A 17,570-nucleotide genomic window follows, 5' to 3' on the forward strand; every position below is an offset into this window, starting at 1 on the left:
ATAATTATGCATTAGTACAAACATATTGCTAGTCTTATGTCAATTATATTAATATAACTGTAAATTACAATTGTACATAAAATATTTTCCATAAATTATAATTCTACGTAAAATATATCTCGCTCAATAACGCTAAACATATATCAATATTATAATATTTTTTGATAAATTTAATTATTTGAACATTAGATTTAATTTCTCTATTTTATTCTCTACTCACATTAAAAAAAAAAAAAAACTCAATATCTACCCAATTGCTTTAACCAAATTATATATATGATATTTTAAAAAATATATAATTCTAATACTATATAATAAAAGAACAAAAAGAAAAGAGTATTTCAGATATTTTTCCTTGATATTTATCAAATAGTTGTTCATGTTTGCATCTTAAAGCACTCTTAAAGTTGCTAATCTATATATATATATTAAATTTCTGAAACTTAAATTTTTTTTTTTTTTGATATGTGTACTTAAATTTTGATGCTAATATGTGTACTATTTTTAACACATAAAATTCAAACTTAAATATAATTTTATAATTTTTTATTAATTTATTAACTAATAAATTATATTACTAATTAAATACTGACTAATAAATAATTTTCTAACAAGATAATGATACTAATTATATCCTAAAAAATAACATATTAATTATATTTTAATATTATATTAATTAATATATTAATTTTTAATTAAATAATAATTCTAATTCTAAAAATAACATCTTAAATTATATTTTTAATACTATATCTAATAATAAATTAATTTTTTAATTATATAATAAATTTCAAATTTTAAAAAATAATTAATATTATATTGATAGTATCAATTTATAAAATACTAAAATTAATTAAGAGATATTATTAAAATAATTTTTATATTATTCTAATAATATAAAATCTTAAAAAATTAAAAAAATTAAAATAATTAATTAACTATAATTTTTTAAAATATTATAAATTAATAGATATTAATAAATTTATTAAATTATATTTATCAACTTAATTTTATAACTATCATTAATTTTATAATTGCCGTTACATACCAGATACTAGTAATACATAATTTCAATGGTGCAATGGAAAACGCAAATCGTTCAGTCTCTAAATGTAAAACTATTCATTGCAGGCATGCCACTTAACAAGCATAAGGCCCCTGGGCAGTTTAAACTTTCAGCAGAATTCTGTAGTCATTGGAAATGAAATTAACTATTTATTCATTTGGTTCCTGACAACAAACTAAATGTGTAATGACAAGGAATTGAGACATTGATCATCCTAAGTGCTTCTTTAGAAACATCTCTATCTTCTTTGCTCTTTATATCATATCCATGAACATGATGGTAATATATATATATGTGTGGGAGTGTGTGTGCGCGCGTGTATAAAAGGGTACTCAATACACATTGATATTGCAATTCTTGTGTTCATATCCTCATCATGCAAAGTCTCTGATAAGTTGTATATAGCTTGGACCTATGTTTCAATAAACAATCAAGAATTAGATCCAGAATATCAGATTGACAAACAAGCTGAAAAGGTTCGCAGCTAACAGATGATTGCTTACCTTAGTATGGTAAAATACAGATTCCTTTATTCAGGTAACATGGATAAGAAATTGACAATTTCACAACAATGACCTGATGCGAGAGTATTTCATAACAATGAAGGTCCTATTGTTGCTACTGACCTGCAAAATGAAAGTTGTTCCATAATCACTCGATAATCAGCAAGGGGAGCATGTTTCTCTTTTTAACTTCTGATATTGGTGACGCTTGCATTTACGGAAGATCAAAATCTTTAACAGGGTGCATCCTAAGACCCAATGCCGAGATTTTGAAAAATGGATTGGCAGAATCAAAACATCTAAACTTCTATCTTGTTGCTGGTTCTGGAATAAGCTATTAGGTATCATCAACCAAAACACAACAAAACACATCCAAACCAAATGTCTAACATGCACAATGCTCCTGATTTTACTTGTTTTATTTTCCTTGAACTGAGCCTATATGGTCCCATTTTACATCACTTAGGTTTATATTTCTTGAGAAATAAGCCACTAACTGAGGGTGTAGAGAGCTTCAGCTCAACTTCATTAGAGTCAAGATCGAGCTTGAGTAACTCAAGTAACGAGTCAAATTACTCAACTCAAGTAGCTTGCAAGCATCACAGAGTATTTTGTTTCATTATACATTTACAAATAGTCTATATATTCTAATAATAATTTATAATACCATAAATCTAAAGGATTTAAATGCCAATTCAAGTTCAAACTAGACTCGTTGGAGTTTACTCGAGCTTCAAATCAAATTTGGCAAAGTTTTAATTGCACAGAGTGGAGTAAAGCTTGAGCTTGAGAATCTCACATGGCATATCTAGTTCAGTGAAGTTCGATTTAAGTTTCAAACCTCAAGTTTCCGAGTCAAGTCAGGTGTAAGTAATTCACTATTGACTCCACTCAGCTGGATTACACTCTACTGCCAGCTACTTCTTGAAAGCAGGAGAAACATTTTAATATAGTCATGTCATATTTAAATTTCACAAGGTACATGGATATTATTTTGTTAACACACTTCATCATAAAATGCAATTTTGGTGTCAAAGACACAGTTCAGATGTTTAGAACAAATACTTGAATTAAGTCTACTCGAGCAGTCGAGCTTTAAAACCTACAGGATCAAACCAAACTGATGACTTATCAATTAAGGCTAACCACATATGCTCAAGAAGTCCTGAAATTAACTAAAGAAACTCAGAAGCTACCTGTGCAAGGAAGTTCCAACTTAAGGCACAATCAATATGAAGTAACTGTTGTTAATTACAGATCTGTCTGCAAAGATTTAATGCTTTTATTTTAGAAATTTATGTACAAGTGTAATATGTCTTTCCTAGTTTAGAGTAGCCACCCACTTTTGCCCGGATTCCTAAATGCTAATTTCCTGGATGCTTGGGACTGATTTCCTGATTCTTTGTACTGTTAATTTTTTATTTAGCTAGTTGTATTCGCATAATTTCTAAGCTTTATATAGCAATGCGAGTCATCTGATTTCATCAAAGCACAGTAACATACAACTGCATTATACATAAGCCTTACCAAGTGTAGAGCGCTTACATGAGCTCAAGAACAAGGGCAGATGCCCCTCCTCCTCCATTGCAGATTCCAGCAACCCCATACTTACCATTTTTATGTCTAAGTACCTGCAAGATAATAATTAACCACATGTTAACGTTGGTGCTCCAAAAAATAAGAATCGCAAATCAATGTTTATGGGTCTCCCATCTATTAAAGCAGCTGGACTCTTTCAACAGATGGTTTTAACTTTGAGCGGCAAAGGGAAGGGGTCAGTCTAATAATAAGATAAATAGAAGACTGTTGTGGGTCAGCCTAATAACAAGAAAAGTAGAACACTACTTCACATCTGTAAGTGAGGAGAGAGAAAGAAAACACCAGTATTTAGAGAAATTATAGGAAAACAAAGGCCACCAATGCAGTAAACATAAAAGCAGCCTCTGTAAATTACCCCTAACAATGTGACCAAGATACGAGCCCCACTGCATCCTAATGGATGTCCCAAAGATACAGCACCACCATGAGCATTTACTTTTTCCTGCAATAGTAAGCCCAATAAGCTAATAACATTTCAACAAATTAAACAGTGAAAGCATGAGATGACAAGTGAATAGAACAGCTAAAGTACAACCCAACTTCACGAATCAAAGCACAATGACAATAAACAAAGAATCGAATGACTCACAGGATTAAGACCAAGTAGCTTTTGATTAGCAAGAGCCACCACCTGAAAAGAAGATTTTAGCAGAGTTAGCCAACAAATACAACTCAAATAAGAAACTGACGATAAATCTAAGAGCACAGTTTCTTACAGAAAATGCTTCATTTATTTCATAGTAATCAATCTGGGATTTGTCCAAACCAGCATTTGAAATAGCTTTGGGTATTGCAAGAGCAGGTGCAGTTGTAAATAACTCAGGGGCCTGTCCATGAAATGCTGTTTTAGCAATAAAGTTATCCAAAATTCTTCTCTGCAAAATCAAGAAAATATAGGTACCATTCTTTAAACTACCTGAGCAGCATCACCATATCCTTTTATTCTAGCAATCACTTGCAACCCAAGCTTAATTGCCATTTCTCCACTCACCAAAACTAACGCAGCTGCACCATCACTGTCAACAAATAGCTTTACCAGCAAGTTAAATTGATGATGGTATTTACAGAGTCCATTATGTGTATCTGGTTGTGCCATGAACTTGAAAGAATATACCCTATTTTAATGATATATTGATTCACAAACAAATGTATCGCCACAGACTCATATCCATAAAAATCTCAGACCAGTGGCAAATTCCAAAAACAACAAGCAGAATTACAGATAAAAAAATTGCCTGTAACATGCCAAGTTAATAATGTGTATAACAGAATTAGCCTTTTTGCTTAGAATTTCCACAGTAAGAGAAGATTGCCTTCTCTTTAGAAGACACCTTATAATCTTAATACACATTTCACTTTGTGTTCTGTCTTTATTTCAAAAGTCCTCAGTGTTTTCTCGTAGATATTGGATTCTCCTATGTCATTGGAAGAGGATGGTAGTATGACTCGCAATACATGCACTACATATCCAGTGCTTCACTAATGTGAACAGAATATAGAAGGATAGTTCTATTATATACTCTTATGTGTGTTACTTCTTCAAACCTTTTGCTATGTATTCCCAACTGAATATAGATCAGATCCATCAGATGAGAAACTCAACTCCACACTGCTGCTGAGTCATTGGCCTTATCCACCAAGAGATTCGTAGAATTTGTGTCAATTGTATTGGTAGAAATCCAACAAAACTAGGCAGATAGATGACCCCCTTTTCCTCTGCTAAGGGAGAGCAAGAAACAAAATCATATGATTTGTTTCTAAATCTGCATCCCATTTTAGATATGCTGATACTAAGAGTCCTGTCACGACTAATCAGTAAACATCAGTTGGCTAGGTCTTCCAATTGTGGCACATGCCGGTCTATAAAGACACTTGAAGCTTGTGATATTAGGCTACATTTCTTTGGTATCATTGAAAGAAGAGCATGCTAAAATTGCAAAAATTAACTCCTGCCCTTTCTAGAATTGAGGGTTATATTTCTTTTCCCTGTTCTAAAGGTCTTTCTCTTGCGAAAATCTGGTGTACTAGAGAGATTAGTTTATCAAATTTCTATCTTTGTCACTTAGCAATTTGTGTTATTTTGAGAAAGAATCCTCATACTCCTATCTTTTTACTGATTTTCTCATTCTTTTCTCAAACAAACAATTCCTTTCTTATTAAGGAAGGTAGAGAAAAAGTGGAATACCACTCATAAAATGCTTAGTACAATTTGCTGATCATTTTGCTCATAATGGTGATATTGTCCAAGGACAAGAGACAAGAAGCCGGTCCAGCAGAATGCATAAATTAACATACAGGCTGATAAACACAAAAGTTTTTTTCATCTCTAGATGCACAATGATAACAGAGAGAGATAGAGAGACAGAGAGAGAGAGAGAGAGAGAAAGAGAAGAACCTTATGCTAGAAGCATTTCCAGCAGTAACAGAGCCATCCTTCTCTTTGAAACTCGGTCTAAGCTTCCTCAGTTTTGCAGCATCAAACTAGTAGTTAAATAAGAAAGAAAAACAAAATGGACTTTCAGCTAGAAAAAATTTAAAAAGTCATAAAATTTTATTTACTTGATCAAATATAAATGATACATAAATAAAACATTAACTGTCCGAATTATTCGAGTAGGGAGAAGAAATGTGAATATATTTTAGCCTAAGTAAATATGACAATACAATAATCTGAAGCCATGTTGGCACAAAGGGAACTGGTAGCCTTCAGGGTCTAGACCCAATTAACATTTAAGATAATAGTATTGTTTGTCTTTATAAATTTGTATAATTGTCACAGAAACAAATTTATTGATTCGTAAAAGCAAATAGCTTTGTTTTTGGAAAGAAAGCGGTGTATAATAACAGTTCACACAACTTTGAGGTCTCCTCTGCATTACTAGATATTCAGTTATGCAGAGATAATTTCAGAATTAAATATGGTCTGGATGTCTCTTTACCTTTCCTAAGCCTTCATCCTTATCAATGATGGTTGATAATCTCCCTCGTCCACCAGAAACTTCAACCTAGCATGCAAAAATATTTAAGAGATTAATGCCAAAATTACACAAAAGCAATGATTTCCTCCACATCTAATCAAGATAAAATCATACTGGAACTATTTCCCATGAAAAAAGACCATCATTTTGTGCAGAAATTCCGCGCTCAAAGCTCCGAATGGCATAAGAATCCTGTAGAATTGGTAGACAAAAAAAACATCAAAAATTTACCAAGGTACATGTATACAAGAAAATGTAAAGAGCAATGGATATTTAATGATGTAGAACAGGTTAAGCCATCAGCATACAAAACTTTCATGTTGAGCCATCATGAGATTTAGGGAAGAAAATTTAAGAAGGATGAGTAGGACTAACGGTTTAAATTAGAGCTGATTATAGTGAAAAAAGATAAAGAGAGAGAGAGATTGAACGGCTGTTTCAGAAGCTCAGAGTAGTACCAAGGGAATGGTAGCAACAGAGTGAAAGAAGGGCAAAAGTGAGGAAAAGATTAAGAACACAGGCCCTCAGAGCTAATAAACTCAAAAAAATTTGAGTCTATGGAAAATCTTTAAGAAGATACCAAGTTATTGTATTCCTACTACTATTGTGAGCAGTTGCAATCACCTGTTAAGATATCATAATAAGCAAATACTGAGTAGGAATCAAACTTCTTGAAAATCTGATTTTTCATTTTTCAGTTGAGGTAGAATTTTTAAAGATTATACTGTTGACCTCGACTCATATAACAAGAAAGAAAGAACACCGAGTGAATCATAACACAGATCGGCATTATGAAATTGCCTGTGACCATGATAGAAGGAATATTACAAATGTAGACATGGACGTACTTAGCAATTTCACAGTAGATGTGGAAGTTATGCATATCAACAGGTCAAAAGATGTCAAAAGAACATCTATATGAAATGCAACCAACAATACCTGCTCTTCTCTTGTTATCGTATGCCGATCGGCACATAGTTCTGCACAAACTCCCATTCCAAAGTCATTATAAACATCCCACAGGCCATCCTTGAGCATGCCATCTATTATAGTATCATGTCCAAGCCGAGAACCATTTCTGTTTCGAGAACAGGATAAGAATGGACCATGGAATAGTTCTTACTATAAAATGAACTCGAAGCACTACAATTTAAAATATCCAAAAGCATCTAGCTAGCGCATTATATTATAACAGCAACCATGAAGCAGCAATGCTACAAACATTACCAAATCACTATATAAGAAATACAGCTTGTACAAAAAATGAAAACCTCTTCTTACTCAAACTCAGAGAGCTTTTTTTTATGATTAGGAGTGAACAGTAACATAGCTAAAGAAGAAATATCATATGTGATTAACCCGAGACAACTCCTTGTTAGAGAAAGGGCAGGCTGGAGCCAATTAATAAATCATTCTTAGAGTGCATTCAGAGAATGAAAAAAGCAAACCACATTTAATCTCAAAATACCGCATAAGAAGAGCTTGAAACTGAAAAGGTGAACTTGTTTCTGTTCACGGAAGAGTGTCCTTGAAGGAAAAAGTTGTGAGCTTGATCGCATTTAAGGTACCAAAACAAAAGAATGGATAACATGAAATGAAAATGCAAGATGGACATGATTATATGTGCCAGAACACAAAGAGTAGATTTGACCTGAGATGAATCGCAAAAAGCATGGACTTGAAAAAGGAAGGAAAATGTAGAAAAGGAAAAAAAAAAAAAAAGGTGGACTTAATCTCTTATGAAGTGTGCGAAGGTGGATTTAATACCATTCAGAGAACAAGTAAACTTGAAGTAACAAAAAATGGAATTGGAGTATTACTATTCATATGTGCAAAAAGATGGATTTGAGACACAGATTAACGGGCCTGACCATTATAACCACAATCAACTTCCAAGTAGAACCTAGTTGAAATTAACATGTAAGCTTAGCATTCACAAGGAGCCCCTCTTAAAAGTGCAATTAAACTTCTAACACCATTGGAATATAATTCAACGTGCAACTAACAACAGAAATGCAAACCTTGCTTCTGCAAGATACTTGGGGGCATTAGACATGCTTTCCATCCCACCAGCCACAACAATATCATTGATGCCTGCTTGAATTGTCTGTGCAGCAAGCATTGTCGCTGAGAAAGAATTAAAAATATCATCACTGTTTATCTTGATAACACCATCAGACTATTGTTGAATACAACAACGACATCCTCCAAAAGATAACGAGTCTACCTTTCATCCCAGATGCACAAACTTTATTAATGGTAGTACAAATCACTGAATTAGGTATACCAGCACCTAAGGCAGCCTGCCTTGCAGGAGCTTGTCCTAAATTTGCACTAAGAACATTACCAAAGAAAACCTCTTCCACAAGTGATGGATCAACTCTTGCCCTTTCAAGAGCACCTAAAATTTGCATAAGAGAAAAACATAACAATCGAAGTTCATATATATATAAATAAATAGATGACAATAAAGATTTTGTATTTCTATTACAATGAATAGCAATTGAGCCAAGCTTTGTAGCTGAAAGAGAAGAAAGGGAACCAAGAAAGCCACCCATAGGAGTACGAGCAACACCCACTATGCAAACATCTGCACTCAACAAACCAACAACTTTTCTTTAAAGAAAAACACAAAGATTAATAAAAAAGCAGGTGTTTTGGGAATAATCATGGATAATTGAGATTGAATAGAAGAAGAAGAAGAAAGGACCTCGAGGCTTTAAAGAATCAGTAGGAGCCATATTAGATGTTTTCTTTATATTGAAATAAAGCTGTCAAAATCAAAAACAAACAAAAGGATCATCAGAAATGGAAAGATAGATAGGAATTGAGGAAAAACAAAGTTGATTACCTGAATTTTTAGTGTAGAAAAATTGAAGGAGAATTTTCGCACGTCGTTAACCCAACTGGGTTCTTATATTAGCACAGGAGACAAGAATTGGAGAGGTTGATTTGAATAAATATGTAATAAGACTAATAACGTCATCAATCATATCATGATCAGGCATTGGAATGCGTAGCTCTCTCTCTCTCTCTGTAGCTGTTTCTCTTGATTGCTTTTCCCACTGGGTCAGGTAAAATGGATAAGTTCGTTACAGCATGGAAGAGTTTGCCAAATTTGTTTCATTTTACTGCCGCCTTCCCATATGGATTACATAGTCTTATTTTTATTTTATTTGGAAAAAGCAAATAGTAAAGAAGTGCGTGGGAAAGAACAGCGAGAGGAAAAAGATTAGAGGAGAGAAGAGAGAAAAGACTAGTTTTCAATGTTTTTATTTGGAAATAAGTGAAAACTGAGTTGGAAGAAAATCAAATAGAATAGAATTTAATTATATTTAAATAAATTACAATAAAAGTAAATCTTTAAATTTAAAATTATAAATATGTTCATTTTATATAAAATTTAGATGTAATTACTAAATAAATTCTAAATTTTACACTTTTTAATAATTTTATTTAATTATTTTAAAATTTTAAAATTAAATATCTTATTTTTAAAAATACTTCTCAATAACATTTTTAAAATTTTATAACGAAATAAATAACGTTGCAAGTCAATTCTATTTACTAGCATAAAAATTAGCGAGTCAATATAAAATTTGTTATATTTAAATGTAAAATATATAAAAATGTATGATATTTTTAATGGTCATATTATTAAGTTTAGGATAAATTATTTTTTTTGTTCATAATTATAATTCTTTTAGTAACCATAATTGATCTTATATCATTTTTTTTAGTTTGAAATTTTAAAAATTGTTATCTGAAAATATTTTTAAAATAAATCAAAAGAATGAGTATTTATTTTAAAATTGGATAAAGTTTAAAAACTATCGTATAGTTTGATGCTTTTACATTTGAGGGACGGAAATATATTTTACATCAAAGAAGTATCACATGTTTTATTTTCTTAGTATTTTTTAAGTACATATTTATATTTTTATTATTTTTCACATAATTTTACATATATTTAATATGAATTATTATTAAATTATAATTTTATAAGCAATGTGGCATTTATCAATACATCAAAAATTCCATAAATATATTAAAATTTTATTTTAAAAAATTATTTTTAAATTTGATTAAAATTAAAAATATTTTATCAATTTCTTATTATCATAAAATATCTAATTGGATGCTAAATTAATTAAAAATATTTATTTTATTAAATATTTATATTTTTAATAATATTTATAATCTAAAATATAAAAAAATATTGAATATATCTAAAAAATGCTAAAATAAGAAAATACATGTTACTTCTTTGAAACGAATAATATATTTGTTTCTCAAATATAAAAATGTCAAATTATAAGGTTATTTTTTAAAATTTATCCCTTAATATTTTAAAATAATTAAATAAAATTATTAAAAAATATAAAATTCAGAATTTAATTTTTAATTAGACCTAAAATCTTTAAGTAAAAGAATATAGTTTATCGAGTAAATATGCATATTTGAGAATAATTGTTGTAATAAAATTCTCTTTCCTTTCTCTCCAAATTAAGTTTATTGTATGTCAGTGGACCCAAATGACCACTTTTACAATTTTTCAATTTTTTTTCTCTTGTTTTTTAAATAAGAAAAGATTACAATCATTCTCTCACTTTGTCCTTCCACCCTTTCTCTCTTTATTATCTCTTTCACCTGCTTCCGACATATAGTTAAAAGAGTTCGAAACGTTTTTCAAAATGTAATCTATATACTATATAATAAAAATACTATAATGATGAAAACTGCAAATTCAATTGATTTGAACTGATGAAATTACTCTTGCCCAACACAGCAGCACCACACACCACAACAAAACGGCACCCTTTGTTAGTGGGTTACTTTGTCTTTCTACGGCCAACAAGATGCAACTTAGTAGGAGATGATGTTATTTTCGGCGTCTGGGATTCACAGTCCCTACAAAAACTAAAACGGTGTCGCCTTGGATGCAATCAAATAAAGAAGTGGGTGTAACACTAATGACCGAAATACCCACCAAATATACTAACAAATTGCACCGTTTAAAAAGACCTTAAGGTCATTACATTGGTACCAGGAAAAGACTAAACAACCCCTTCCCTGGAATAAAACACTACCATTTTATACACTTCCCCAAGACAAAGGCCAGTTTCATGCCCTAAATGCCTGAACCCTTCACCTGCCAAAAGAAAACCTAAATCCTTCTACTCCTTCCTTCGTTTTTTTCTTCTCTACTGCCTATACTGATTTACATTCATAGAAACCCTAGCCGTTACTGATGTTTCACACCTAACACCGCCTTCTCCCATTTAGTGTTGGTGAAATCTTAATTTTGGAAAACGGTTGGTAATAACTATTTGTTTTTTTTAACAGCTTTTTTGTGAATGAATGCAAGAATCAAAATGCTCGGCGGACCATATAACTATAATCATGTTTTTCATTTTTTATTTTAAGTTTTATTTATTTTCGGTTCGGTAAGAAATAGTATATTCTTTAAATTTATTATATACTATTTACATTCTAAATATTAAGTAGTTCAAATATTATTATATTTACTAATATGTGTTTTTTTGTATTTGCATACTTACTTTATTTGCAGTGTTCTACTACATCGCATCAATGTTTATATATAAAAGAGTTAATTGAAAAAAATTAAAAATATTTATATATAAACAGAGCTAAATAAATGCATTCAGCAGCAGATCGCGAGCTACGTAACTAAGTCTCTTATAAACTCTTTAAGAATTTTAAAAAGAACGTCCATCACTATAGACTGCTATAGCCCCTTAACTTTCAAAAATTCTTGATGTTTTCTTTAAATTTTTTATTTGATTTTAGCTTTAGCACCAAAAACAATTTCATAAAAAATGTATATTATCCTTTTTCCAAAGTTTTAAAATATAATTGAAAAAAAGAAAAACTAGTTTTGACCTCCACCAGATAGACTTTTTAGCTTCATCACTGTTTGTTGTTCCATTAATCACCTAGTCATTCCTAGCTTGTTGTATTAATTTATTTTGTTCTTTTATTTGATAAGGAAAATAAATAAAAATAAAATATCAATCTCTCAAATTCACCCATAACAATTAAGTACTTTTAAGATCCCGAAAAGTTGTAAATAAAATATGATTTTTTGAATTGATTCGTTAAACAACTATTCATAAGGCATCATTGAATAAATTCTTGATGACTTAAAAATTAGTTAAAATTGATGTTCAACTTAGAAATAGCATCTAAAAAACTGATACGAAATTGACCTTAAGTTCTTATAAATATCATTTAACTTCACATTAACTAGGGTCGGGTGAGAGAAGCCAGCAAATCAAAACAAAGGACAGAATGAAATATAAAAGAAACAATTATTTCTGCCAATGGTTTCATTTGCAGTATTAGTATAGAATCTGTTAGGTTCAAACTAGAACTTCAGATATGGGCTTGGAATAATTTCTTTTTAGCATATAAAGCTAAAATAGTTATGATGATAAAAATGAATGAAATTTTTTAATAATAAATGGTCATTAGTGGATTTATATTTCCCAATTAGGATTGATGGATTAAGTAAAGAGTAATAGATTGATAGTGGAATGTTACTTGAGGTGGCAACATATGTAGAAGATACTTTCTTTTATTATATCGAAGATATATTTTATTTTACAATTATTAGGATAATAGTTTTCATTTAATAGGAGGATAAAAATGAAATATGACATGAATATGCATGTACTCTTGCGTGAGTAAGTTAGAATATAACAATTTAATTTTACCTTTTGTTTGTAAATTTAATATCTCAAGTAATCATTTATATCCTAATTTTTCTCTCTCTACATATTTTTTACAATTTTTACAAATCACCATTACCTTCCTTTAATTATTATCTCTTTGCATATGTTTATAAGAAGACTTCTTTGTTAAAGTCCAATTCACTTGGTCTCCTAGCCACTTTTTAAACTAGCTTAAGATACTAACTTTTTCTTCATTGGCTATTATGACTGAATTGTAAGCTGAAGCTTGTTAGACATGGTCTGTGCTTAAAGATTGGAGCTTGAAGCACATAAGGTTCGCATCGGCATAAGTGATGAAGCTCTTTGTTTAGAGTTTTAGTTGAATAACTGATCATGAGTTGGAAGCTATCAACTTGAAGAGTTAAGTTGCTCTCCTAGCCACTTTTTAAACTAGCTTAAGATACTAACTTTTTGTTCATTAGCTATTATGACTGGATTGGAAGTTAAAGCTTGTTAAAAAGATTTGTGCTTGAAGATTGAAGCTCGAAGAATATAAGGTATGCGTCGGCACAAGTTATAACACCCGGAATTTTTTTTTTATATATTTAATAGTAAGTTTTTATTTAAGTAATTTTAGCTTTATTTTTATTCAAGTAAACTATTTGAGAAATGATTATATTTTGGTTATTCAAATTATTATTATTATTTTTTTTTTTCCAAATGCATATTTATATAAGTAAAAATTATATATTGGAAAATTTTGGAAGAAATTATAAAGGATGTTTTTATAAAAGAATTTTGGGAGAATTGGTATTATAATTGATTAGTAGTATTAAATTTTAAGTTGGAAATTGATTATTTAATTTAATTGTGTGTAGGATTTAATTGGAGGATTATTTTGGAATAAGGATTAAAAGTATAATTTTATTTTTATGGGGTTTTAATGGAAATTTGTGAGTTTGGTATTTTCGTAAATAAATATGTCGGTCAGGGGTATTTTTGTAATTGTATATTTTCAATAATTCGGATTTGGCCCAAATTAAATAGTTAGGGGCTTAATTGAAAGGCTAAAAAGAAGTTTGGGGGTTAAATTGGAGTTCTGCAGGATGAAATTGTAAGTAATTAAGAAAGTTGAGGGACCAAATTGCAATAAGGAAAAGTTCAGGGGTCAAATGTCGATATTGAAGGGAAAAAATCGGGGAAGAAGAAGGGAGGAAGAGAGATGTCGGGGGAGAAAGAGGTAGCGGAGGAAGGAGGCACAGCTGTCGGGGCCGTCCGGGCGCGGTGGCAATGGCGTCAGGGGCGGCAGCCAATGACCAATGGCGAGGAGGAAGATGGCCGAGAAGCTTCGGCCGTCTTGCGCTTCCGCGTCGGTGGTCGGCCGATCTTGGTGCCAATCGACTCCTCTCGGCCTCAGCTTTGTTTTGGCGGCCGGTGTCGGCGTGGTGGTTTGGGAAGCGGAAGATCCGGTGGAGAGAGAAAATGGTGGCGGCCGGCATTTTGGGTTTTTTCGGCGAGATCCGGCCGGAGGATGGACGATCGGAGGACGTATCCCGACTCTCCTCACCAAGCTTCGCGATGGCACTGGTTTCGTGGCGATCGGGCTTCGTTTGCGAATCGACGGTCGAGATCGTCCGCAAATCTCTCCCGGATGATCGGGTGTCGGATCGGAAAATCGGGCGAGGGATCGTCATCGCGACGTCGTTGTGAGTTCGTTGGTGTGTTCGGATCGTCGATCGGACTCCCGTGGCCGGGGCTATCTCGGTAATTTCTCCGGCCGTTGATCTTAGAAATCCTTGATTTTAAATTTGTGTCTATTGGATTATATTGAGTATTTGATGATTTTTGTGAGTCAAAATATTTGTCTGTCAGTTTACTGCCATAGTCGTATTTTGTCTTTGTGTGGCGGAGTCGGAAATAGTGAAGTTCGGGGACCCGACTCCTATTGTTTGAATCGTTAAGTATTTGAAGTGTTCTTCCGGCAGGTCCTGGACCCGCTTTTTACGGGGGGTAATGTTCGTGTTGTAGGGGAGGTTCTCACGGATTTTCGGTAGAATTCTCCGAGTCGAGATTCTTAGGCGAGTCACAATTCCAGGAGTCAGACACAGGATTAATGATGGATTGTCTCGGTATTGATAAATTGTTTTCCGTGATTAGATGATCCGTTCATGCATTCGGCTCGCTCCTACCGAGGCACCGGAGCGAGCTAGGAGGTCGCCCAATCCCTGTGAGTTAAAGTCATTTAATCTTTGCTATTGCTAGTCCGATTTTAATATGCTATTTAGAATTTGTGCTTAATATGATTATTAGTATCGCAAAATAAATGATTTCACTTGATTATTAATATTTGAAATAATATAAATATTATTATTAGTATGTTATAATAAGACAAACGTTATTATTTTTCCTCTCACAAATTGCACGTTGTTTTATCTTAAATATTTAATCTTTATTTCCGATATGTGTTGGATGAGTTCATCGGATAATGATATTTATTATATGTGATGATTGCGAATTGGAAAATGTGGCTTGTAGAACATGCCGTCCGATGGGTTACATCAGACCGTGTACACCGGTAATGATCATGGACATGTAATAAGATTTTCATGGGTTTGCCCCGATCGAGCATGGCTCTCCGGGCTGATTGTGTAAATTGCCGGAGGTAAGGTCCCGGTCGAGCATTGCTCTCGGTATGGCTTATTTGGATACTTAAGTGACTGACCGGAGGTAAGGTCCCCGGTCAAGCATTGCTCTCGGGGCGCCAATCTTATTGGATTAAGAGAGCCGAATGGCTACTAGATTTCTTATTTGGATACTTAAGTGACCAGACTGGAGGTAAGGTCCCTGGTCGAGCATTGCTCTCGGGGCGCCAGTCTTATTGGATTAAGAGAGTCGAATGGCTACTAGATTTTGGGATTTAGGGTTCTACCTGAGCCACTCGTCCCGTGAAAAGTAAATATATATTTTTATTTATTTATTTATTATGGTATTTGATTATAATGTGATTTGTATTTACGTGCATGGTTGATATTTTGATTCGAATGATTAATATTTTATGTGAAGGAAATAGTAGGGTATGATTATAGTATGATTTGAATAATCTATGTTTTCTGAGAAGAAGCAATAGTCCCTAGATTATTTGATTTTAACTCACTCTAGGGCGGAGGGCCTCCCATTTATATTTTTTTCGATTCGTATTTAGTTCTCCATGACTCTTGTTCAAGAATCCGACTCCTTCATCATCGGGTGATGTATTTGATTTGGTATGTAAATTGGTAAATCTTAGATTCTCCGCAGTAGTAATAGTAAATGTATCAGTTGTAAATTTTCTGACCTTCTGGTCTCGCCTAGTTTTTCTGGCAGACCGAAGTATTTATGTAGAATGTAGCTATTAAGATAATTTTTGGTTTTAATAATATTAATTTGAGATGAGATTTGTTTAAATCAGTGAGTGTCAGGCTTACTACGGGTTTCGGTGGCCTTAAGCCTACCCATTCCCTAGTGCCAGTCACGGGCCCACGGGTGGGGTCGTGACAACAAGTGATGAGGCTCTTTATTTAAAGTTTTAATTGAAGAATTGATGATCAGTTAGAAGCTAATACTTGAAAAATTAAGTTGTTTTAAGGTTATTCTTGAGCTAAATATAACTTTTTAATTTTTTAATTTTGTTCACTATTTTAATTTCAATTTCTAAAGTTAGTACCTCTACCACATCTCTAAATAATTCCATGATAGGGTTAGTAGCTAATCTTTAATTTTATTAAGTTGCATGGCGGAGTTACTTCAAAAGTCATGTTGGGTTATCTTAATTTTTTTGTTTGATGTTTGAATTGAATTATTTGTAACATAATCTGATAATTGTTAATTAGAAATATAAAATTTATAAACTCTAATTTGTATATTTGTTATTAGATAACCCGGAGTCATTAAGCGCAACGGATGGAGCTTAGTTTTGGAGCGTCTTACTATGAGTAGTATATTATACATATATGTACGTATATGCATTTTCTCCTCTCCCCTTTGCAATAAACATGCGTTTAAATACGAATGAGATTGATGAGTGTAATGACCCGGAACTAGATCACATGAGATATTTTCTGCTTTGGCCCCCACTGGCCTTACAGTTTTGTCCCTTTGGTGGGTTCGAGAACTTTCCAAGAGGTCCTCCATCCTAGAATTTCTCTAAATTAAGCACGTTTAACTTTGGAGTTCCTACAACTCCACAGCCAAACAATCAAAAAGCACCTCATGTGATTAGTTCCAACTCTTTACAAATATGTTATCAACCATTCCCCACCCCATTTTAATATGCAATTCGATTCATTCATGTACCCCCGTACCTTAGAGTGTTGCCATCCTAGAAGCCTACTAGAAGCCGCTCATTGTCTAGGCATCCTATCTTTGCCTCGGCGTCCACTTCCTGCCCTCGTCAAACCATTTCTTCAGGCCAGGCTATCAAATGCCTATTAGATTCCGCCTAGTTCGTCCTTGAACCATACATCTACTATAGGGGTCCTGCTCTAATACCATTTGTAACGACTCAAAAGTAAATCACATGAGATATTGTCCGCTTTGGCCTCCATTGGCCTTACAGTTTTGTCCCTTTGGCGGGTTTGAGAACTTCCCAAGAGGTCCCCCATCTTGGGATTTCTCTAAACCAAGCACGTTTAACTTTGGAGTTCCTACAACTCCATAGCCAAACAACCAAAAAATGCCTCATGTGATTAGT

The 17,570-nt window shown here is 32.6% G+C and overlaps 1 protein-coding gene across 3 annotated transcripts; it reads right to left on the reverse strand.

The window, feature by feature from the left end:
- Positions 1 to 1,192: 1,192 nt before the first annotated feature.
- LOC8280756 (probable acetyl-CoA acetyltransferase, cytosolic 2) lies at positions 1,193 to 9,297 on the reverse strand. Of its 3 annotated transcripts, none has more exons than XM_002522830.4 (16): positions 8,998 to 9,295; positions 8,857 to 8,917; positions 8,638 to 8,736; positions 8,374 to 8,547; positions 8,168 to 8,273; positions 7,086 to 7,224; positions 6,261 to 6,338; positions 6,108 to 6,173; positions 5,564 to 5,649; positions 4,085 to 4,184; positions 3,885 to 3,995; positions 3,758 to 3,799; positions 3,524 to 3,610; positions 3,097 to 3,200; positions 1,570 to 1,692; positions 1,193 to 1,478 (listed from the first exon to the last, which is right to left on the reverse strand). In XM_002522830.4, the coding sequence occupies exons 2-14, from the start codon at positions 8,885 to 8,887 to the stop codon at positions 3,111 to 3,113; spliced, it is 1,209 nt and encodes a 402-aa protein (XP_002522876.1). In that variant the 5' UTR covers positions 8,888 to 8,917; positions 8,998 to 9,295; the 3' UTR covers positions 1,193 to 1,478; positions 1,570 to 1,692; positions 3,097 to 3,110. The 3 variants fall into 3 exon arrangements, with proteins under 3 accessions (XP_002522876.1, XP_015577103.1, XP_048225577.1); XM_015721617.3 differs by having other exon boundaries at positions 3,115 to 3,200; positions 8,998 to 9,294; XM_048369620.1 differs by lacking the exons at positions 1,193 to 1,478; positions 1,570 to 1,692 and adding an exon at positions 1,702 to 1,893 and having other exon boundaries at positions 3,115 to 3,200; positions 8,998 to 9,297.
- Positions 9,298 to 17,570: the final 8,273 nt, after the last annotated feature.

Source organism: Ricinus communis, chromosome 10, assembly GCF_019578655.1.
Source record: "Ricinus communis isolate WT05 ecotype wild-type chromosome 10, ASM1957865v1, whole genome shotgun sequence".
In the NCBI taxonomy this organism is placed as follows: Eukaryota; Viridiplantae; Streptophyta; class Magnoliopsida; order Malpighiales; family Euphorbiaceae; genus Ricinus; species Ricinus communis.